Source organism: Archocentrus centrarchus, chromosome 3, assembly GCF_007364275.1.
Source record: "Archocentrus centrarchus isolate MPI-CPG fArcCen1 chromosome 3, fArcCen1, whole genome shotgun sequence".
NCBI classification, from domain to species: domain Eukaryota; kingdom Metazoa; phylum Chordata; class Actinopteri; order Cichliformes; family Cichlidae; genus Archocentrus; species Archocentrus centrarchus.
In genome coordinates, this window is record NC_044348.1 from 20,010,636 (window position 1) to 20,035,372 (window position 24,737).

The 24,737-nt window shown below is 39.4% G+C and overlaps 2 protein-coding genes across 8 annotated transcripts in view; one reads left to right on the top strand and one right to left on the bottom strand.

Moving 5' to 3' along the window:
* hipk3b (homeodomain interacting protein kinase 3b) overlaps positions 1 to 11,866 on the bottom strand; it is a 52,185-nt gene extending 40,319 nt beyond the window's left edge. For 2 of the 7 annotated variants that reach the window (XM_030719834.1, XM_030719824.1), the window contains exons 1-2: positions 11,539 to 11,866; positions 1,251 to 2,562 (exon numbers count right to left, since the gene is read on the bottom strand). In XM_030719834.1, coding sequence (XP_030575694.1) covers positions 1,251 to 2,562; positions 11,539 to 11,611 — 1,385 coding nt within the window. In that variant the 5' untranslated portion in view covers positions 11,612 to 11,866. Of the gene's footprint in view, positions 1 to 1,250; positions 2,563 to 2,845; positions 3,022 to 11,114; positions 11,241 to 11,538 lie in introns of those variants that run through there. The other 5 variants (XM_030719851.1, XM_030719869.1, XM_030719860.1 and 2 more) reach the window with 5 other exon arrangements.
* A 2,060-nt stretch (positions 11,867 to 13,926) lies between these two features.
* cstf3 (cleavage stimulation factor, 3' pre-RNA, subunit 3) lies at positions 13,927 to 24,699 on the top strand. The gene is made up of 20 exons (XM_030721733.1): positions 13,927 to 14,147; positions 14,770 to 14,874; positions 15,050 to 15,145; positions 19,990 to 20,022; positions 20,668 to 20,765; positions 20,848 to 20,914; positions 21,002 to 21,036; positions 21,118 to 21,244; positions 21,341 to 21,418; positions 21,528 to 21,690; positions 21,933 to 22,042; positions 22,145 to 22,261; positions 22,350 to 22,568; positions 22,663 to 22,765; positions 22,900 to 22,969; positions 23,055 to 23,250; positions 23,358 to 23,508; positions 23,663 to 23,757; positions 23,889 to 23,949; positions 24,135 to 24,699. The coding sequence occupies exons 1-20, from the start codon at positions 14,121 to 14,123 to the stop codon at positions 24,332 to 24,334; spliced, it is 2,151 nt and encodes a 716-aa protein (XP_030577593.1). The 5' UTR covers positions 13,927 to 14,120; the 3' UTR covers positions 24,335 to 24,699.
* The last annotated feature ends 38 nt before the right edge of the window (positions 24,700 to 24,737 follow it).

A 24,737-nucleotide genomic window follows, 5' to 3' on the forward strand; every position in this document is an offset into this window, starting at 1 on the left:
TCTCCAGTGTGTCCTGGATCTGCCCTGGGGCCTCCTCCCGGTTTGACATGCCTGGAACACCTCACCCAGACGTCCCAGGGTTAATTAATGTTAACAATCATTCAGTGTCCAACCCAAAAGCCCCAGGTCAGTGGCTCAGTGTTTTATTGGCCCCATGTATATTTTTATTGGCCTTAAATATTCACATTTATATTTTATATTAATCTAAATCCACAAAATAATGTCTCTAAAGCCCTGAAATAAAATGGTCTAGTACACCCCATGTCCCCCTTTAGACTCACCGCTGCTTCATGCAGGTATCACTGTCATATAAAGTAGGACGACTGCCGACAGCTAACAGCAAGCTGCCTAACTTGAACATCATATTAGACTAACTTAACAGTTTATCTGCATATTTTAGTTTAACGTCTGTACCTTTACTGTAGATTTTTGCTGTTTACAACAAAAGGCGGCGAATGGAAGCAGCTACAAAGCTCCCATTTCTTCACGTTGGCGCTTGTTGAACAGTGGGTCGATGACGGACTCCCACCGGCTTTTTTCCCAGTGAAGGTTTTAATGGTGATTACAGTAATAAGCACTGCTGCTTTGGATGCTAGAAAAATATTTTCTCTCTCACACCTGAGCTCACTGTCTCAGTAACGGCTCTGCCTCTTCGCAGCTAGTCGTGTGTCATCTTCACTGCTGTTGTTCTGTTATTACCGTAGTCTTTTTGTTGAAAAACTGGGGCCTACACGGGTTTCATGTTGCAATACTTTTTATTCATACGCATGTTTTTGGGTTTTTCTTTTTAAATGAGTTACTCGATGAATCGTAACAATCCCACTTTTGTCACTACCTTTCTTAACTTAATTTACACATTTACATCTGCACATATAGTATCGAATGTTTGCCTATCCCTTTGTTTTCTATAACATAATCTCTTTAATGCTCTAAACATCTAGAATGAAAGCAACACCGCACTGCAAAGAATACAATAAATGTTCAAAAAAGTCAAACTTCTTTTTTTCCCCCCATGTTTTAAAGTATTTTTTGCCACAACTTAAATATTGTTTAATGGCACCTGAGAGATGAGCAGTTAACTTGTAGTAAACCCTGCAGGGTCCCATTTTTCACAGTGTATGATATGTGACTTCTAAATACGCAGGATGTTGTGCAGTATGGGAGACATTTCCTTGTTTTGCTTGAGGACAGACATTTTTTTTAACCAACTATGCTATATTCATTATATCTTCATTTACGTTTGTACTCACCTATAGTACCGAGACTGAAGGTACGTGGAACACACTGCTTTGGACACGTGACTGGCTGAGCCAAAGTCTATCACTTTCACCCTGTAAGGTTGCCTCACTGGGTCCACCAGCATTATGTTCTCTGGTTTAAGGTCTGCATGAATCAGACCCATGCTCTTTAACTTTTTCAGAGCTGTAGCTACCTGCTGTAGCACAGGTCTAATCACTTTCAGGGGCAGCGGGCTGAACTTATTTTGCTTCAGGAAATCGTACAGGTTCTGTTCAAGCATCTCAAATACCAGGCAGGTGTGACTGCGGTGCTGAAAGCATTCAAAGGCTCGCACCAGGTTGTGCTCGTCTGCATTCTCCCCACTCAGACGAGCAAGGATGCCAACTTCAATTTGACCCTGCCTGGCATATGAAGGGTGGTTTTTCAGGATCTTGACAGCCACTACCTCACCTGTGCCCCTCTTCCAGCACTTTACTACCTGACCAAATGTGCCACGTCCCAAGAAATCCAGCACTTCATAAGTATTCTTCATGGAACAGAGGACTTCATGCTGCACAACCTGATAGTCTCCATCCCCTCCTCCCGTTCCTCCTGCTGCACCTACACCCCCATGCCCTACACCCTGTTTGGAGGGGCCCGCTCCAGCCCCTACAGCCGCTGGAGCTGTCATGGCCGCGTTCCCCACATTCGTCGTTTGCAACATGGCAGGCAACATTGACAGTTCCTCCACAATCTGCATGGTGCTCCTTCGGTTATCCAGCTCCTCACTTTTACGTTTCAGCCCACATCGCTGAGAGCTGTCAGCTGAGTTCAAACCTCCACAGTTCTCTTCTCTGTCACCCTCTTCGCCTCCCTCACCTCCTCCACTGCAGCCCTCTCCCCTTCCTCCTCCTCCTGCCCCTGTTGCTCCACTGCTGCTCCCACTTGCTTTTTCTGTCTGCCGCTGCTGCTGCTGCTCCTTGTCCTGTGACTGGACAATGCCTGCCTCTTCTCGTTGCTGGGCCACAAACGGGCCTGGTGCTCCACCTCCTCTTTTACCGGGCTGTTGTCTCTGCACACCACGCACCACCACCGTCTGCACCGGGTACTCTTGTCTTCCACGCACTTTCAAGCCAACTGCCAAGTCTCGGTTCACAAATGAGTGGGCTTGTTTTGTTGGATGCACAATGCCAAGGGTTCTGCTGTTCAGAAAAGTCCGTGGGTGTGCCCTCTCATGGTACACACAGCTGCTGGGCTCAACTTTGAGTTTCTTCACACTGCTAAAGGCACTTGTCTGGGTTTGATAAATGTGTGGTGGGTAGACCAAGACTTGTGAGGCCATACCTGTGGAGACAGAATAAAGAATAGAAATAATAGTTAGATCCACAGCAAATAATATTTTGGTTATGTTACCAAAAAAAAAAAAGAACGATTACACTTGAACTTAGCTGTAACATCAGTCTCCCACCCCCTGCAAAAGCAAAGTTTTTCTCTCTTTGCTTGGTCAAGGTCTATTAAGTTACTTAGAGTCCAAAAAACTGACCCATGCCACCAGTCTCATTTTGTTGTTGTCTAACTCCTCCTTGATGACACTGCAATGAGTAGCGCCCCACTAACATCAACCCACCCTTCACCACATGATCTGAGGAAGAGAGAATGCTGTTGTGGCCGACATCAGAACACCTTCACCGTTCTGCACTATCCAACTGCAATCCAACTGACACCTCCACACAGCCGATGACTAACTTCTCAAAGGTTTGCCTGACCTTTTCCTGCCATTTCCATGCATCCTACTGCAGGTCTCTAGGCAACCAATGGAGAGGGAGAGAGAATGAGAGACAGACAAACATAAGAATAAAGTTATATAGCAACATCAAGCCCACACTTCCAATTGTTATGGTTAAGATATGGTTTATTCTTCTTTTCCTATCACCTATGAACGTGTGTGAGGGAGGATAAGGCCCTTATGAAAACAACTGCCTTGTTAAAATATTCGGAAAGTAAATCATGTAGGAAAAAGCAATAAAAGGATAAAAAAATTTCACAAGTTCCAAGATCCTGCTCACCTTCAAAACCCATATTCAAACTGCCACAGTGACCTTAGACATTGACCATGTGCCATACTGCAGCCTATGACCTACTTTCATTTTGGGCCGCATGCATAGATTCACATGCTCCTGGACTCCAGAGACTTCAATACTTCAAACTGACACCACAATTAAAAGAACCAAGTTTATCTAAATACCAAATTAGACAAATATTAATAAATGTTATGAATGATGTCTAAATAGGATGACTATCACACTTAATATCTTTTATCGCCAAGTACTTAAAAAAGAGCTGTCAAAAAAACAAGAAGTACACAAAACTTAGTCAGGTATGGGCTGTGTGGTTCCTCTGTAGAGTGTCCTAAAATAAATACCCCTGATGGAAAGCCCACTTGTGTTGTGATAACGCTGGCACTGCGAGCTATCCCTCCGACTCTATTCTGAGCAGCGCGATAAGGTCAACCTATTCTCTTGGCAGCTCTTTACACAATCACACCTTGTGTTACTGTTTGGTGGCACTGTTCTCAGTAAGAAGCACTTTATCAAATTATCCCAAGCGGGGCTCAAAAAGACGCTGATAAGAGTGAAAAGGAAAAAAAAAAACAAAAAATTGTCCTGGGATCCAGTCTAAAATCCTAACAGTGACATAAACAGTCTACTTTTAAACTTCAAACAGCTAAAAATGAACTTGTAATGTGTTCATTAGGCTTGCATAGGCTGAAGTTAAAAAGTAAGTAAGTAAGTAAAGCTTTATTTATATAGCACCTCTCAAAACAGATGTTACGAAGTGCTTCACAACAGGACAAAGAATAATAAAAACAAATTAAAAACAAATTAAACAAATGCTAAGCTAAAAAGATGTGTTTTTAAACACAGCTGTTATGTATTATTATTACTATTATTTGTATTATGTGCATTTGCTGCTTTAGTGCTTACACCCATTCTTATCAATTCCAATTAAACAATTATGGATACTTCTGTCACATCATAATAATTTGTTTGTTACAAAGTCTTTTCTTTGAATGTTTATTCTTTTCTTGACATTACTAGTGGCATTAATATTGTAATGTATTACAATCATTGCCATTTCATCCATATACTACTTTTATTTTTCCTGTTTTTCCCTCTTCCTCCACCCTGTTCTTAGCACCCTGTTATAATTAATACAGAATATTTGTTGTTCTTGATGTGTTAGCCCTGAATTACACAGTAACCCACCTTTCAAACAGTTATGCTTAGATTAACAAAACATATGTTTCTGGTTCACTGCCCACAATTTATAACATTGCAATGGCCTGTATTGTTCACTTGGCAGTCCTATATGTGAGTTTTGAACACTGATCCCAATGAGACACTTCCAAAAACATTAGATTTCAGACTAACAACCTGTAAGTTCTACTAAGTGGACTCTGCCTTTAAAACAATTGTCAAGGACTGCAGATATTTAGATTCCTATCAGTTACATAATATCATAAGGCATTTATGTAATTGGCCTTTACAACAAGTCAAGACATATAGCCAGAATTTTAAAGAACCATTTCCAGCCACAAGAAGTCCTGGAACAGCTGATATAACCTCCACAGTAGGGGCGTAACAGTACAAAATTCCATGATTCAGTTCATATTTCTGGATCAAATGATTTATATGACTAAAACAAATAAATTACTTCATTGCTGCATACAAACAATAACAAAAAATAACTTTCATTGAACATAAAAGCTGCATTAGACTAAAAACCAATGAAACTTGAGTAAAAAAAAAAAAAAAAAAAACTGATGATAAACTGATCAGTCTACGACATCTCACCTGAGAGGTACACCTACATATTACTGCTTCAAGCTTACTTTTCTCCAGCTGCAATTACTGATTTTCAGCAGATCAGACATGCAACCTCCCATTTACGGACATCTGACAGGAGCTGGTGCTGTGTCAAAAAGTGATCACTTCTGGTAGTTTTATGTTGAAAGGGTTATTCTGCTCCAATTTAATAAGTGAGAGAATGATGTGCTTTATATGCACAGTCTGCAAACGCACAAGCAAACCCGCATCCCACTCCTTTATGCCGCTGTTCATAGTCAAACTGCTCAGACTGGTTAATATACAATTAAAAATCTGCACAATTACCAACTAAGTACTTTTCTGCAGGGAGTTTCTGGAGAGAACATGCTAAGGGCTTAAGTTTCCAGTGGAGTGGGTCAAAGGTACAAGCTGTCTACCCAAGCTCACTGCAAGACACTCTGAGTTCAAACTCTAGGCAAATGCAAATCTGTGAACACATTCTATCAGTCACCTATGTAGCCAATCACTTCCCAATGCAATTCACAATGCATTTGTAGACAAATTCTTACTCATACCTAACCTATTTTTGACCTCTGTTTTTTATGAATCATGTGAAGAAGTGGACTTCATTACAAGAGGGTAACCTTCGTGTGGCTTACTAGAGAGAAACCCAAGTTTTTTTCAGTGTGTGCTTAAAAAATATGCAAATAATCAAAATGTAACTACATGCAACAAAGCATAAAGTGTAGCCATTTCATAGCAAAAACTAAGAACTTTGTTGCATCACTGTCTCTCTGATTTTATTCTAATACAGCAAAGCCAAATTTTACACTGTAAAGCCAACATGAAGACAATATTCTTCATGACTCTCACATGAAATACTTTCAGTTTCATCTTTTTGCCTTTTGATGCGAGACATTAATTGCTGGAGTCCCTAGACAGGAGACAGGAGTCTGCACTTGGAGCCCTTACCAACTGAACAATTAAGATGTCTAGATTTGAATGTAAATTTAGAGTAATTCAACCCAGAACTCAATTTCAAAGAAAACTAAGCTTGACTAAATTTGGATGGCCACAAAAATACTATCACTAAAAGTAGGGTGGAGGAGGGTAGTGCAAGGCTGTAAAAGCAGACAGCCTTAGTTGTCAAAGCTAATGATCTAAGGCAAGAAATGGCAGCTGTTGCTATTATTACCATCTGAAGCCAGATACTCCCCTGGTCAGCCGTTAGGCTCCTCCTTTGGCATTACATTACATCCTTCAAAGCTGTAGAACCTTTTCACCAAGCCTGAGCTGCTAAGTGATTGCTCACAGTTTAACTTTTGGCCCTGAGGTACTCAAAATTAAATGGAAAAGAAAATAAACACATTATACAGCTGTCCACAAGGAACAAATGGTAACGACTGAAATAATAGAAGGTAAAATGACAGATTAGAACAGTCACACTGTTTTATAGTGGATAACAACAGTGACTATAGATAGACTGATCGATAGACAGAGATAGATATAGATTTTTCCACAAGCTAACACTTAGTCACCTGAGCACTATATCTACTCTTTAACATCACATAAAGAAAAGGTGCAATATAACAGCAAGTGACACTAATGATCTGTTATAACAAAGCAGCTTAACATGACACCTCAACACTGAAGTATACACAAAGTGTTGCAACAAGACAATTAGAAACTGTACATCTATTTGTGGCCATGTTGCTTGACTTGGCTCAAAAGCAAAAAAAAAAAAAAAGTTACTTATGGCTGTGCCAGATCACATCATCCACAATAAAAACAAGTATAAATTTTTATGTGGTGTAAACATGACATAATTGCGATATTATTGCTATAGCAACGCAATGCATTTATGTTCCCAGCAGGACAAGCCTGGGTATGTCTGAGAGCAAGAGCCACGTATCAGCTTCCAATGACGATTTAGTACCTAAAAACCACATACACATGCTAACTTTGGTAATCGGGAACAGTTCCGATAGCAAACCGGTGAAATTCTCAGCCCGGCGCAGTGTCAGCCAATCAACCGCTAGCTAGAACCCTGAAAAAGAGACTTACTTCAACAACCTCCGAAGTGGCACAGTGCTTTCCAAAACATGTAGGAAAACTGTTCCTGCTAAAGGGGGAAACAATTAATGTGTTTCACCACATGAGACAAGAACACACCACCAAGTACAACCACAGTACAGAAGAGGAGATACTAGCAGCTGGTGATGTGCGACCCAAATGTAAACAAATTACTCCACCGAGTGTTGCTGGAGCATTTGCTAACTGCACTGGATGGAAATTATGGACGCACTGACACAGTGGGAAAAACATGGAGGCTGGTTAAAAAGCTAGACCCAAGATACAACATTCCAGGTAGAGAGTATTTTTCAGTTTTCATATATGCATGCTCCCGAGGAGTTACAAGGCTAAGTTATTTTAGCTATTGTTAAACATAAAGTGTTCAGCAGTCATATTTTCACTTAACATTTCCAATTTAAAAAAAAAAGAAACTGTTCTGCAATTTTTGTTTTCTATATATTCATAAATATCATTACCACAAATTTTCTTCAAATATCGTGATATAATTTAAGGCTATAATCACCAACCTCTAGTATTGTAGTGTTGTTGTTTGTCATCTTACAGCATATCAAAACATCAGACTTTTACAAACTGTTAGGTAGCTCTGATTACTGCACCAAAAGTTTAAAAACAAAAAAAATCTAAGTTAAATAGAAATTGCTTAAAATGTAAGTATTTGACTAAATCAGCTACAGTTTAATTAAAAGTGAACCATATTATCTTTTTATTCTAGTGGAGCACAGTGTAACACCAATCATAAATATTAGGCGGTCCTCTTCAAAACATGATTCAACTCTGATGACTAATGACAGAATGCCTTCTAAAGAAAAAGAAAATAACGATCAATCACGTAATCATTATTATTATACTGACACAGTACCTACTGCTTGACTAATAGAAACTTACAAATAACCAACATTCATCAAGATGTAACCTGTACCCCAGAATCTGGAAGCTTAGCCCATTTATAATTTATCCCTATTTAGTAAACCATTTTTTCCACCTGCAACTTCTGAGATTCATTAGTCCTAGGTTCAGACTATTAAAAAATGTCAAGCTTATGTATGACTTCAAATAATAAAGGCTTGTTTTGTAGATATGACCAGACCAGTCCCTTTGGCAACAACTTCAGCAATAAGTCACATTTTTTTCTCCTCCATGATGCTGAACAACAGCTTTAAAGTTTTTCTGGCTTTTGTTTAAATGACTTTTCAAGTGGGTGTATTACATTGAGGGTTATGAGAGTTATAATCATGTTTCTACAAAGCAGACTCCACAACATCTCTTGTCAGATGTGCTGCCAGCTGCTGTAACAAAATAATTTCCCAAATATAAGATGAAGTATTTCTTATTCTTAGACTGTCTTTTCTTTTTTTAAAACACAATAAAAAAAAATAAAAAAAAAACTCATTTTGGCTCCTTTTCACCAAACAAGACCCAGAATATGAAAGTTTATTTATGAAACAAAACAAAAAAAAAAGAGACATGTTCTCATCAGATGATGACGGTAAATACAGACTGTCATTGTGGAAATAAAAACACCTACTTTCAACCCACTCAACTTTCTGCTGCTGCTATCCCTTGAGCATTAAAAAGGCATTGGCATTTTAAATCACAGCCCCAAAACTTTGCAGCAAGCTGCTGCGCTGTGTCTCGTGAACTTGATCTGCTCATTAGATAAACAGGCTCTCTATTTCCTAAAGCATGTGACCTCATGCCTTTTCGACTGAACTTATGACTATCATTTAGCAGTCTTCTTGTTGAATTAGCTCCAGTTTGCAGGGAGTATGCTGTATAGATGACCATTATGCTGCAGTGATGGTGAATTATGGGTGTAACAGTACAGAAATTGCAAGGTTGAGCATCTACCTCAGTTTGGGATTCATGTCTGATACAGCTACCAGAGCTAATCGGGCTCACTCAAGTTAATGCTTGCAAGCCCGTCAAATACACCGCAACACATTTCAGAAGTTCAAAATAGCGCTGGGTCTATAATGGATGGAAGCTGCGTAAATCTGCAGATGAGGAAGCCAGATAGTCTGACACGAACGTCATAGAAAATCCAGGCAATTTTGAAAATGAAGATCCTGTGCAGACTAAAGGTGCCGCTTCTGACATGCTCGCTGTGTAATGTGACTACGGAACAAAACAGTGTCGGAGACTGATGTCACAGACCCGGTGTATTCCTGGGGTAACAACTGGGTAAAAAAATCTGCAGTACAAACATCTGTCTAGAGTCAGGGTTCTGTCTTCCATGCCGTAAGTGTAATGGAGTTTATCGTTTCCATTCATAATCGAGCCATAATGTGGTGAAAAGAATTACTTCATTCATTCTCTCAAAAATAACAGAAATGTGTTTAGCATTCAGACCACTACCTTATAACCTCTTGTGAACATTTATTAACAGCTGAACAAATTTACACAATGGAATAACACCCACAGAAATGAGCATTTACATCGATCAGCAAATCCTTTATAATAGCAACCCACAAGCTGTTACATTCATTAAGCCATTTGTTATTTTACCTCACCAATTTCTGGACAAAAGCACCTGAGGTGCAATTAAAATCCTGGGTTTTGACCAGATCACTGGTAATTATGCACTGTGAGCTGTAATAGATGTTTACTTTCTGAGATAACAGGCATTTACCACCCATCACTTCAGCAATTCAGGCGACATCACAGCTTCTTTGTGTCACGGTGGTCTCTTACATACAAACGCAGTCATTCTGTTTTGTTTACTGCCTCGTGTCCGTACCCACACCTCAAGATAACATCATCCACAAACCGGTCTTTAAGCTGGCCACAGTGCAAAACAGATAACCAGCTGCCCCGAACTTAGTAGATATGTGCAGTCATTATACCCTCCACCTACCAACCAAAATTACTCACTAATACCAATTACTGTAGGGTAAAGCACTATTTATGTTATTTACTGGCCCGACTTTCTTCTGTCATTACTGCTCTCATTACCACCCACAGCCTTTGTGGCCTTTCTATGTTACTGATAAACTGAAGAACATAAATATAATCAGCAGACAGGCGTATCTAGGGGGGAAAAAAATAATTAAAAATAAATAAATAAATCACAAACATAGTGCTGCACTTCACTCTGAGTGTCACAAATGCTCACAGGTGGTGACATCACCAAGGTATCATAATAGATGGTGAAACTAGAATACCAGTTTATCTCAGCTACCTACAACCAAATGAGCTACACATTACTGGGTAGTCTCTTGATACTATTTACATCAGACAAGTGTTACTGGCAATGCAAAAAAAAAAAACAGTCAGGCAGGGAAAGTGCATTAGCTTTACAAGCCACAGTGTAGGTATTGAATTTCTGAGTTTTAAGAGGACCAGGAACTCCGCGATGGCTGTTGCTACATAAATAGCTGGCTGTTCAAAGAATCTTGCCTACAATTACACAGCACACTTTAATTTTGCTGGCTCTCACAAAAGGAACTCACTTTTAAATCCTACACTTTATATTTAACACAATACCACTACATTCGTTGTGGCAAAACAAGTAGCTCATTACCGCTAAACTTGGTATGATTAACTTCATACTTTGGGCTCTTAAACCTTTTGTCTTTCAACGTGTTTATGCCTGCTGAGAGAAAATAACGCATATTTTTGGTCCAGAAAAATGTAAGTTTGGGTGCACTTCAGTGAACTTAAGTTAGTATTCTAACCTGAAAGAGGGTTTCTAGATAATTACCGAAAAATAAAGGTTTAAAAAAAAAAATGACACAGTGCCTTCAAATACTTCACAATTATATTTACAGTTGACTATAATTTAACAACATGTGGCACTGCCATACATCTGTTACAAATTCAAACCAGTACGTGTGACTGGGTTAATCATAAAGTCTGTTCAGTTTTGCCGTGTGTGATTAGGGTTAGGCATCAACATTATGCGGCAATCTTTTACTAGCATATGCTATCCAAACCACATGCGAAACCCTATGTAACCTTAACTAACACAGCACTCACCATTTAAATCATACGACCTTTATCGTCCATTTGGAGTAGGCTAACATTAGAATAACAGACAAGTTTCCACAGCTTAATGAGATATGTTTGGGCAAAAAAATGTTAAAAGAAATCAACTGGTCGCCGTGACAACACTGAAACAGCGAACACTTCAGTGCACTCACGCCAGTAATCTGCACCCAATAACACCGCCGTTTGACAGGATAAGAAAAAATAATTCAGCTTTAATCAAGTACATATTAATTACATAAAACTACCTGTGTACGAAGCGAATGCTTAAAAAGGGGGTTATAAAAGCAAAAGCTCGCTAGCTAAGTTTGTAGCTAAGTTGTCACTTTGTATTGCGTCACCTTTAGACTACCATTTCAAAGATTAAGCTAAACAAGCACCACAAAAAACAGCCTTCCACCGCTCAGCTGCTTACCTTCACATAGAGTCACTATAAGTATAATCCAGGGCTTCTCTGAACATGTTATGGACTTATAAATCCATACCATGCACAGTTCGCCTGCATTGCTGCCATCTTGTCCTAGACGACAGGAAGGGAGAGCTCGCTCTCGGTAACGCCACCATCTCCCACATTTTAAACACTAAATAACTCTTGCATATGAGCGTCCAGAAACACCACACCGAGCCCACGTCGTAGCTACACAATTCAAATGCGTCTCCTTCTTCTTAGGGCAGCGTTGCCCATCTCCGTAAAGGGTGTCCGTTACCCTGTCTAGACGCGCGGTTCCGCGGGCCCGCCAGCCTCTAACATGTCTCTTTTCTCTAGGAACTGGAAGCAAATGTTTGCGAACTGACGGCATTGGCCAGTCCAGATTAACAGATTACAGAGCAGGTGCAAAGATGTGGGGACTGCGTGGTTGGTTCCTGGGAGGTCTCCAATAGAAAATAGTACACTACAATAGAGAGCCCTTTTTTTCATGAGGGGAAAAAAAAAAAGAAAAACTATATTGTGAAGATAAGTGGCAACATACACAATGAAGACAAAGGGTTGAGAAGAATGAGAGAAACAAAAGAATGAACAGAGGGGTGTAACTTACACTTGATTTTTAATAAAACACGGGTAAATGTCAATGCAACATTACATCCAGATAGTTTTCTTGTGCTTTACATTATAGATACAAGACGGATTTGTAGTTAGCAGCAATGAGTGTCAGTGTGAGAAAAAAAAACTCAATTTCTGTTATACATATTTTCACAAAAAAAAAAAAAAAAAGAAAAGAAAAAAGAAAAATCAGTAGTTTCTGGCGTTTATGTGTACCAAAATGCATAATTGTGTTTTTCCAATATTCTTCTGATTCTGTGCTTCCTTAGTAAACTGTTAGCAGCATGCTTTCTAAAGTTAGGCAGAACTCTAGAAAAGAAATAATAAGGGGATCTGGAAATGTACACTCATACTGCAGCAGCCCCCCTCTTTTTTTAGCCCTCCTTTTAGCCACCCTTGCCTTGTGTGCTCCAAAAATAAGTCAGTACTTACTCTGGGCTCCACATTGATGCAACCCCCAATGCCCCAGATAGAAGTAATTTGCTTAACCTACTGTCCCAGCACATCTTAATTCCTCTGCAGCCTCTTTTTTTTTTTTTTCACTCTTTACTTTATGCTGCTTACTTTATCTGATATTAAAAGGCCTCCCATCAGAGGTTAGTGTTTTTTATATTCTAAACCCAGAAGAGGTGCAGGAATCTAGATCAATATGCTGAAAGGCTATTGTGTAGTTTCTTTATTATTATTATTTTAACCAGTGATGCCAGAAACACACTGAGCAGCCCAGCTCTAAGGAAATACAAGTCTACTGCTCAGACGGTTAGGAGGCACCCAGCTGACAAAAAATCTGCCCATAAGCCCCTGTTGTCTCAGAAGACCAGCTGCAATGTAATCCACCAAGAGGCATTTGTCTTAGTCAGTCCTCATCTGTCCCACAACAAACATACAACAAATCATAAGCTGCCCAGTCAGCTTGAAAGCAGGTGTGAACACCTCTTGTCTAACCTGGTTTATAATTAGTACACACAGCTGGGGTGGTAATGGGGGAATCAGAAGAACCCGCATGTGTAGAAGCTCCCTATAAATGTCTCTAGCTTCTCACTGAAGACCCAACACGGCGTTGCTGTTGCTGTAATAGATTTTTATGGGCGAAAAAAGACAGCGGTCTACTTGTGAACCGACTCTGTGGTCTTTTGCTTTGGTCTGCTCGGGTGGCAGGCCAGATTTTGCCAGACATATGAAAGTGCGCGCTCTCGATGATTATCATTTGTCTCCCCCTGTTGGCCGTGGAGGTGTCCAGCACTGTGCGGCACAAAACAAGCTTTGTTTTACTGAGGATGGATTTTCTGATTTCAGTAAAAATAAATAATAAAACAAATAAAAATTTGCATATAGACAAAATGACTATAGGCTTGTATAAGCCTTGGAATTAGGGTATATATCTGTATTTGTATATTGCTGACCGAGGTCAAAATTCGTAACGTGTTTGCAGTCGCATAGGAATCAGCTGAACACACGTGCTTGGCATACGATAGCAGGTGCACACTACAGTAAAACATATTCTACGACACGCGTTTTAGTATTTCAGGATATGCTTTTAGGATAAACGTGCAAAGATTTCCAAACACACTACTGTTTTAAATTCTGCAAACCCTCTATCTAACATGAATCAGAGGTCACATTATACTGCGTAAGCTTCAGATAAACTGTATTCATAGACAATGCGGGGCAAAGGGCACGCTATTAAACTTACTTTTGTGGAGATCACCGCTTTATTTTGAAGGACTCGCGCCGGAAGTGCTATTGTTGTTGCCACTGGCGGAGCGGAACACCAGTTTCACGCCATTTTAAGACAACGGCGAGCCGTTGAGCGGCTAGTCGCTTGGTGGCAATGTGATCGTCGTCTTTAAAGCTATGCCGATTACTTAGTAGTTTTAAAAATTTGTCATCGCGTTATTCTTTAAGTGTTAACACAATTGATAAAGACATTTCTAACCTAGGTTACTCTTTCAGCCATGTCGACGGAGGCAACGGCCGAACAGGTAGCTACACGCAGCTCCTCAGCGGGTCAAGCTAACCCGTGCTGAAAAGATTGCATGATTTACCTTGTGTGTTACTTTGAATAATGTTAGAAAGTCGACCCTGTGATAGAATTTGCGTTATGTTTTTGCTTGCACTACGTCAGTATTAGCTAGTATTGCACCATCATGCAGATATGTGAGTTATATGGGTTAAACGGAAAGCTCTAAGTTTAGCCCGTCGTTCGCCATATTGAGAATAACCCTTTGGAGTGATGTCGCTACTTAACGCAAGTTGTTAAACCCACGGAGCTAACTTAAAAACTTTATAACTTATTAGTAAAGATTATTGAACGTAGTCTTAGTCGTGCCAGGTATAAGGCGTTATTAACTAGCAAGCTAACCTATGTTCGGTGTTTGTAGTTCAATTTACCTGCCAAATATTCGCGAGTCCGTCTTTACGCTGCAGGGTCGTAGCCAGTTATTCTACAATTGACTAACATTGAATGCTGGATCTATTTCTATTTCTGTGCGTTCTAACCCTCTGGTTGGGCCTCCCCTAGCACTTGGCCCTCAGAGTAGTCATTGTCCAGCACTATTCAAAGGTATAACTATGTTGTCCCTGTGCCTTTGTGTTGTCTTGCAGGCAGCAGCAGAATATATCCCTGAGAAGGTGAAGAAGGCAGAGAAGAAGTTGGAAGAAAACCCATATGACCTTGACGCATGGAGCATTCTGATTCGAGAAGCACAGGTTTAGTGACACAGAGTTGTATTCCTGGGGTTAAGGAAACTTGGGGAATAAGGGTGGGAGGGGTGGGGGTCGGGTTATTGATTGTTAAAATGCAAAGCAGGAGTAAATCTTTTCCTTTTATGACTGCTTTTTGATATGTTAAATAGTGAGGTGTAAATGCATTTTCCTTCTTTAGAATCAACCTATAGACAAAGCGAGGAAGACATATGAGCGACTTGTCTCGCAGTTCCCAAGTTCTGGCAGATTCTGGAAATTATACATTGAAGCTGAGGTTAAGAATTTTTTTTTTCCTTCTTTTTTAAAAATTTATTTAGTGTGCATGGCTGGGATTTTTTTTTTTCCTTCACATGATCAGCAATGTGATTTTCACACAACCTAAATGTCTCAATTCAATGAAAATTAAAGTCACAATTCTTATTTTTGAATCGCTGAGCCTGGCTCCTTTGGTTGGCTCCATCAGCCTTAAATTTTGTAACTTTTGTTACAAGCTTGCTCTCAACAGTCAAGAGTAATGAGTGGCTGAACACTGAAGGACCTGGATTGAACATGGATGAAGAATGACGTGAAACACCTTTTTACCAGGCTCTGGCTTGATTTCTTAAGAGTTGTGACTTTTTTAAAATACAAACAAAGGGGAAATTAGTTTTAACTCTCTTTTCCACAAAATTCTTATGTTCCCAGGATTTTAAAGTACATATTCTCTGCGCCGTCTTTTATTGGGGTAAAGTGCATTTGTTGCATGTTTGGTCTGCAACAGTATTAAAACTATTTTAATAGTATTGGAGTGCATTAGCCTTTTATTCACTTGTTGTGTCAATTTATTGCCTCCTGTGTCATTTCTTTTGGGTAATTGTATAAAACATATTTTATCTGTGTGGCCCTTTCTTTCTCCCCATTCCTCGTGAGTACATGACAAGTGACCCATTTTGCCTCAGTGCCATCAACAGGCTTTGCTGCTATTGATAGGATGAACCACCCCCCACCCCACCCCCAAAAAATGTTTTTTGCTAACCTGGTGAAGTAGCCTTGATGTCATTCACCTTTGCAGAAGATGACTGCAACTGGCTTTAAACCAATGTTTGGCAAAAGTTGCACAGGGTTACCAAACCATCAGCTTCCAGTTAAAAAAGGCCACTGCTGCCGTCTGGAGGATTACTTCTGTGCAGTGCACGGAATGCCGCTCTATTTGAGGATGTAGTGGCTGTGGTTGGCTGGTTGAGGGTTTTCTTCCCTGAGTGAAGTTACAACCCCCCCATGTGTTCATTCCTGGTCTTCACACAGTGAAATGAAAAAAGGGGGGGGGGGGGGGGGGGGGGGGGGGGGGGGGGGGGGGGGGAACAAAACAAAAGGAAAACACGTGCTGGTGCCTTTTCCAAATGGACTAGGCTTTTTGGAAGCAATTTCCTCTGTTCACATCCAGTAATAACTGTTAAATTTCACACTTAACATCTTACTCCCTTTAAAAAATGTCAATAGCAAGCTATTAAAGAGAATTATGACTATTAGAGATGGGTTATATATGCATCTTAGTAGTCTATAGCAGATGAGAGTTAAAATAAACCAGTTTGCATCCAAACATCACTGCTTTATTTGTCTGAAAGATTGACTAGTAAACATTAATTTAAAAAAAATTTATTTAAATATATATATATATAGTGAAAATGTGTGTTGTCCACTTATGTTAGATGTTTGCTTAGAATTAGTGGGTTTTTAGAAAATATTTCAGCAGGATAGTAATAAATTTGAAAGGAACGTTAGGCACCATCTGTGGTGAACCTTAAGCTGTGAACCTTCAGAAGACCGATGATAGCAGATTATGCATGGGCAAATCATTCTGATTAAAATGCAAAGCAAATATTTAAATTGCAAATATTAAAAATGTTGCATTTCAAGTTAGGCAAGGTTAGTGTGTTTGGGTTAAGTAGAGGACAGAAGACAATGGAAAAAAGGCCATAAACGCAGGGTCAAATTTGCATATTGATGAATAAAGCTGATTTTTGGTTCTGAGCTTAAATTGCAGTTGGGTCTCTCTTAAAGTTAAAAAGGTCTATTTGATTGTTTTTTTTTTTTTTTTTTTCTTTCTCCCCCCTGCTACATAGTTAAGCCTTCTTTCCCCACTAAACACAAAAATCCCAACCTTGTTCTTATTCAGGCATATTTGCTTTGAGCTGTTAGTCTCAATATAACATGATAGTCTGAAGCATATGTTGGTAATACATTTTAACTCATATTTTTTTAATTGATAATGACAGTGTAGAAAGAAATTCTCTCTCGCTGGTAAGTATGTGGAAGATGATCTCACTTTTCTTGTTTCCTTTTTTTTTTTTTTTTTTTTTTTAAATAAGTACTTAGATGGAATCCACCATAGTGTCCTGGACTAAAAATGGATGTGAATTTCCTTCCACTGTTCTGTTTTTTTTTGTGCGCGTTAGGCACATTTTCTAAAGCCCTCATTTGCACTATGCAGATCATATCGTGTTTTTTTTTAATATATATTTTTAATAATTCGCCACGTTTGAAGACCTACTTGTAGAGAGCCCACCTCAATTGGGTTTTTTTCAGCCAGTGCATTCTTTAAAATTCAAAGTTGCGTGTGATTAATATAAATATTTATAATGAGATCAGCTGTTTTTAACAGTTACAGACAGGTTTTTATTTAGATTTTACATGCAATTTGTAAGAAAAGCATATTGAGGCCAAATTCCCAACTCTACGTTTTGGCCTCTTTAAGGGTACACTTGTTTTTTTTTAAATCCTTTTGATTGTTTGAGGTATACAGTATGGGCTGTAAGTGCTATGACAGGAAAACAACAGGGAAAAGAGTACATGTGGTATTGGTATATGAACTTAGCGTCTTGGTTTTTCACAGAGTGGACCCTATTACTTGTATTCACAAGAAATGGAATCTTCCTGCATAACTTTTCTGAGAATGGGAACCAAATGCAGTTTGTGTATTCACATTTGAATTGCAAATTTTGACTACCTTAACTGCCCTGTTGAAAGATCTCAGCCAGTACTTTAGTGGATGGTGGACTGCAGAAAACTTTAATACATGAGGTTTCATTGCATTTCTCAGGAAGTAGGTCAGCCAGAGAAAAGTTCAGAGAAGTTGTGATTTATTTTCCTAATAAGAGTTATGTGAGTTTTACTGATCTTCTGCCTTTTAGCGGCTTTCTCTATTTTAAGGTGCTTGAATAGTTTTCATATTTTCGTTGTGTGAGCTTTTCATTTTTCTGTTAAAATGAAGCTGATGGTGAGCTTTAAAGGACAATAAAAAGCTGTGTTGTAGTCATCTCAAGTAGAATTTTGTGCTTGAGGCATTTGTGCAACCTCACCCTTAAAGCAGGAAGAATGGATGTGGCATGTTAAACATTAGGAGGAGCTTTTCTGCAACTATCTGGGCAGACTCATCCAAACATAACATCGCTGCAGTGTAATTTGCGGACATTATGTAACTTGTCTGTTCCGGTGTAGCACAAAAACAGGATTTGCATCAGGTCTCGTAAAAGCTTTTGTTGACGCTGCAAAAACTACCTGTGATTCTTTCACAGTTAACCCTTTCAGGAAGTAACCTGACCAAATGCATTACATTTTAGAAAGCTTAGACATTCTTGTACTTGTGCACTTTGCATTCCCATTTCAAAGCTTGTTTAACTAACTCAGATTTTATTTCCCAAATTGTATTTCTGAGGCATTACATAACATTTGCACAACGTTTGGTGTGAATACATACTGCTCAAAAAGTGAAGTGAACAGTTTTTGGAAATGCTAAACCATTTTGATTTTTGAAGTCAGCCCTCAAAGGGTTTGTGATTTTTGGTTTCCACTCACTGTTGCTTGTCAATAAGTTGTACAATGTTAGTAAATATTTTCAAGTTGAATATTTCATCACTATCTGATGCGAGATTTGAAGTGTTCCTAGATTTATTTTGTTTGTTTGTTTGAGCAGTACATTTTCATCAGAAGAGCAGTTTTGTGAACTCTACACCTTAGAGTGCCATGCAAAAGTTGCTGCACACTTTTGCAATCTTTCATATTATTATTATTATTATTATTATTATTATTATTATTATTATTCTAAAGAATCTTTAGCTTTTTGGAGATCAGTTTTACTCAATTATGGCTAGTGGCAGAAATTTGTTGACCAAAGGTTTTCATGCCACTGTATGTTTCTCTTCTATTATTAAAGATTAACTGGTGCTTTATGTCTTCTTTGTCTGTTTTTCTTTTGAAGAGTAGGAAGTGCAGGTTATATCGTAAGGTATTTGCCTTAATGACAGTCCAAAGTGCAGTGGCCATTTTCTAATAACTAAAGAACTTTACAAAGCTGTCGTTTGAAGTTTGAATTGCACCTGTTTTGTGAAAAGATCTTGCATTACTTTTGTACATACCAGTGCAGAGACTTTATACCTGAAACCAGTAGTGGACAGTTAAGAACCCCTTCAGATAAATGTTTTTGTTCAACAGGTCAAATAAAACAATTACAGTTTGGAATTCGTTCCACATTTCTGTGTAAATATTAATAGACACTCGTTAAGCTGCAGTGTTAGGAAATTGTTAATAGTTTGACACCTTCTCTGTTATATATGCATATTTAGGCCTCAGTAAAACAATCATCTCACAGTAGTGACCTGTACTTTCTCAGTCTTTTTATTTATTCATTTATTTTTAATTCTGCACCATGGCATAGGATAAAATGGGCATACTCAAACATCTGGAGTGATCATGCCACAGAAATAACAACCTCACCTCTGGGTGGCATCAGACTGTTGCTTCAGCTCATCAGTAGTAGGCGATAAGAAATTCAGTGCTGCAGATTTTCACTAAGGGATCGAGCACACCTGAGGCTTCGACAAAGAGATGAATATTTCTCATCCTAAAGTCCCTTATTAGTATTTTCCTGAAAGATTTTTTTTTTCTTGGTAAAGTGGCGCAACTACAATGGAACAAAAAATAAACCCCTTTCTAAAAGTAATTTGTCATTCTTGTGTGAATTTCACTTTGTTGATCTTTGTGTGTGTTTGCGGATGAGTGTTACATTTGCATGAATGCATGTTCCCTTTCAAGCCATAAAAGTAAAGGCGAATTAACATTGCATTACACTCTCATTTTCAGATCAAGGCTAAAAACTATGACAAAGTAGAAAAGGTAAGTGCCTGTCACACTCGGGAATTTTTGAAATCTGTGAGGAGTGATATTACTGTTCCTGATTACACTAGTTAAGTATTAGGTCTCTAATTTCAAGAGATATGCATATGCAGATAATCACCTATCATGATATTAAAAAGCATCTGGAAAAGGTGTCACTTTGCACACTGTTTGCATTAAAGAAAAACATGTTAACTGTAGAAATAAAGGTTAGAAGTGGGTTTAATCACTTTAATTTTCCTCTTTTTTAATATATATATATATATATATGCACATAATTTTAATTTAAAGGGAAAATATTGATGGCTTCAATTAAACTTTAGTGCTTTGTGTTTTCTCACTTGGTTCCCACACTTTTATAATTCAGTGTCTTTACGTGTCTGTCTTTAATCCAGTGCACATTTATGCAATATTTAAATAATAAAATAAGTCAGTATACTGCAAACAAACTTAGATCTAAGATTTGGATATGAGCAAAACTTCTATCCTGGGTTTACCTTCATCCTGATGGCATTCCTGCTACGTTGGATACACAACATAGGGTTACAGAGTCAAGTAGTTGAGAGAAAGTGTTGTCTTGTAGACCATATACAGCATGTAAAGGTGTGTTTGTATTCATTATCTAACATCATGTGGCCCCTGTAGTTGTTTCAGAGATGCCTAATGAAAGTGTTGCACATTGACCTGTGGAAATGCTACCTCTCGTATGTTCGAGAGACCAAAGGAAAGCTTCCAAGCTACAAGTAAGATGACAAGCTGTATCATGGTATTCTATGTGTTGATTTACTGGTGTGAGATTTTACATCATACACTTCTTACCATCAGAGAGAAGATGGCCCAGGCGTATGACTTTGCCCTGGATAAAATTGGCATGGAAATTATGTCATATCAGGTATGCAAATCTGAACAATGTATTTGAACCAACGGTATGAGTTTCTCTTGATTACTATCATGTAACAGCTGTGCATTCCTCTCTCAGATCTGGGTGGACTACATCAATTTCCTCAAAGGAGTGTAAGTGCTTTTCTTTTCAGAGCTCATGGGTTAATCAGCTGTGTTAGCAGCTCTTTAATGTTGAAATGTTTGTCTTATTAGTGAGGCTGTGGGCTCATATGCAGAGAACCAACGGATCACTGCAGTACGGCGGGTGTACCAGAGAGGCTGTGTGAACCCCATGATCAATATTGAACAGCTCTGGAGAGATTATAGCAAATATGAGGAGGCGAGTGACCCGCCTTTTTCTGTTCCCATACAGTTGCAGCTGTTTCAACATGAGCACTGAGTGAGTGCTAGACTGACTTGTCTGTTTCGTAAACAGGGTATCAATGTACATTTGGCCAAAAAGATGATTGAAGATCGAAGTAGAGACTACATGAATGCCAGGAGAGTGGCTAAGGTGAGGTATTGAACAGTGTCCCAGATGTGCACAAGCCCGTGTGCAATTCTTTGTCTTGTGTACTGTTTTTGTAAAACAAATCGATTTTTGTATCGTTTCATTAATTCAGGAGTATGAGACAGTGATGAAGGGGCTGGACAGGAACGCACCATCGGTACCACCCCAGAACTCCCCTCAGGAGGCACAGCAGGTGGAAATGTGGAAGAAGTACATTCAGTGGGAAAAAAGCAACCCACTGCGCACAGAAGACCAGACCCTCATTACAAAAAGAGGTAACTATTTGTAGCCAAGCTAGAATATGGACGAATCTTGTTCTGTGTTTGTCTAAGAAGACTAATTCCAGTTATGCTAGTATGTAATTTTTGAACATTAGTTAGTAGGTAATGATGTGGGATTGAACCCACTAGGGGACATGGATTGACGCCTTTCTCCTTGTTCACTTCTTAGATGCACTGAACTTGAATTGTTGAAGAGCCAATGTTTTAGTCAATAACTGTTTTGTTCTGTGGTGCAGTGATGTTTGCCTATGAACAGTGCCTGCTGGTCCTGGGCCACCATCCTGACATATGGTATGAGGCAGCACAGTACCTGGAGCAATCCAGCAAACTTTTGGCAGAGAAAGGGGTGAGCAATGAAATCTTTCATTATGAAATTTTATGTGAATTTGTTTAAAGGCTCTTCAGGTCAAACAGTGCCATAAGTCTGCATTTCTTCCCGCCCCCTCAGGACATGAATAACTCAAAGCTGTTCAGTGACGAGGCAGCTAACATCTATGAACGTGCCATCGGGACTCTTCTGAAAAAGAACATGCTTCTGTACTTTGCGTTTGCTGATTATGAAGAGGTGAGGGTCCGATTTATGTACACAGTGCACTCTGTAACCGTAAGAGACACGTGGACTTATCGGTACATTTCCTTTCCCGCTGTCTCAGAGTCGCATGAAGTACGAGAAGGTCCACAGCATCTATAATAAATTGCTGGCCATTGAGGACATTGACCCCACACTGGTCTACATCCAGTACATGAAGTTTGCCAGGAGAGCGGAGGGCATCAAATCAGGTCGCACCATCTTTAAAAAAGCCAGAGAGGATCCACGCACACGTCACCACGTGTACGTCACTGCAGCACTGATGGAATACTACTGCAGCAAGGTATGAACACATGTTCAAATGTGTAGCATATGAACTGTGCTTAGCACACACACACACACACATCTTAAGTACTTTTTCTGTTTTTTGTTAACAGGATAAATCAGTGGCCTTTAAGATTTTTGAGCTTGGTTTGAAGAAATATGGTGACATTCCAGAGTACATACTTGCATACATCGATTACCTCTCACACCTCAACGGTATGTACCAATGGTAGTATATCTGCTACAAGTTCTGTAGGTTACACTTGATATCAAGGAATTAGTAATGTCTTAGTTTCTTTCTTTATAATGTGAAAATGTTTCTTCTTTCTTTTTTGGGGCCTGTTTCTCAGAGGATAACAACACCAGGGTTTTGTTTGAACGTGTCCTCACCTCAGGAAGCTTATCACCAGAAAAATCAGGGTAATGTCAAATACCGATTGTATGCAAGTATGTCTGTGTCGTAATGGTTGATATCCGTGTTTAATAACTTTGATGTTTTCCTCAGTGAGATCTGGGCCCGGTTCCTTGCCTTTGAGAGTAATATAGGAGACCTGGCCAGTATTCTGAAAGTCGAGCGCAGGCGTTTCATGGCCTTTAAGGATGAGTACGAGGGCAAAGAAACGGCCTTGCTTGTAGATAGATACAAGTTCATGGACCTCTATCCATGCTCCACTAGTGAACTCAAGGCCCTTGGATACAAGGTGTGTATTTTCCCATCTGACATTGTGGTATCTGTTGCTGACAAAGCTAAGCAGATCAAGCTTCTGCTGACATGAACTGATACTTGGTTTGTATCTGTTGTTTGTAGGATGTGTCTCGTGCCAAACTGGCAGCACTTCTCCCAGAGACTGTGGTGGCACCCTCTGTGCCTGCTTTAAAGGACGAAGTTGACCGTAAACCGGAGTACCCTAAACCAGACACAAATCAGATGATCCCTTTCCAGCCACGTCACCTTGCCCGTGCGTAGTCCTTAAATCCAGTATATCAATGAAACCCCTGTTTACGTTTTTTTTTTTTTTAAACCAGTATGCTGAATATTTCCACTGCTCGCTCTTCTGCATAAAGCATGAAAGGATTCATCTTTGAAGCATCTTCTCGTGTTTCTCCTTACAGCTCCAGGTTTACACCCCGTCCCTGGTGGAGTTTTCCCAGTCCCCCCAGCTGCTGTTGTCCTAATGAAGCTGCTCCCTCCGCCTACATGCTTCACTGTGAGTAGCAGCAGCTTAACGCTATCAAGCTCATATTTACTGGCAATAAATAAAAGATGTGAACAGCAGTTTTTTTTTTTCTTGCTTTCTGCTTGGATTCAAAGAGCGTTTGATTATTTTTTTTGCTCCAGGGTCCCTTTGTTCAAGTGGATGAGCTCATGGAAACTTTCAGGAGATGCACACTTCCTGAGAGTAAGTCAGAGTTTAAGATGAATGCATACCATGTCTTTTTTAGTCACATTAGCAGCAAAGCTGCGTGGGAGAAATGCCATACATCCAGTGACCCACCAGCTGTTATAAAATGTCAAACAGTGTGTTAACATGTTGCTGTTCCCCTATTTGACCTGCTTCTGTTTTATTACCCCTACTCTTTGTAGCTGTTGATGCTGCTGTAGAGCTGATCACTGGTAGGCAGCCCGATGCAGGAGGGGAGGGCAATGGATCCATGGAGAACCACACTATTGCCAAGTCACTCAAGAGGCCTAATGCAGACTCGGATGAGGAGGATGATAAAGGAGCTATTGCTCCACCCATACACGACATCTACCGCGCACGCCAACAGAAGAGGATTCGATAAACTAAAGAATGTAATCTTAACCGCTGGTCCTATAGGATAAATGTACATGTCCACATGACAGATTAAACATCCGACGATCTCGGTACAGAAGAGAAGCATACACACACACACACACACAAGCCTACAGAAAGTCTGCACACCTGAGTGTTTTTGTGGCTTTTGTTTTGTCAACAGTTTTTAATTTTTAAAGACTGACCATTATACTGTACAAAATTTTTAATTCAGCCTTTGATTTTGGCACACAGCTCCGTTTTGGCCATGTTTGTTCGAAGGATTGCAAAGTGGAGGCAAGTTCTTTTTGTTTCTTTTTTTTTTTTAGATAACTGGAGGAAACAATTTCTTTCAATAAAAGTGAGAGAATTTAACCAAATGTGCTTTTTTTAATTTAACCTTTAAAGTGAAG

Coding starts and splice junctions, on each gene's coding strand:
- cstf3 (XM_030721733.1), top strand. CDS start 14,121: ATGTCGACGGAGGCAACGGCCGAACAG. Junction 14,875..15,049: donor TTCTGATTCGAGAAGCACAG/GTTTAGTGACAC, acceptor TTCCTTCTTTAG/AATCAACCTATAGACAAAGC. Junction 20,915..21,001: donor TGGAAATTATGTCATATCAG/GTATGCAAATCT, acceptor TTCCTCTCTCAG/ATCTGGGTGGACTACATCAA.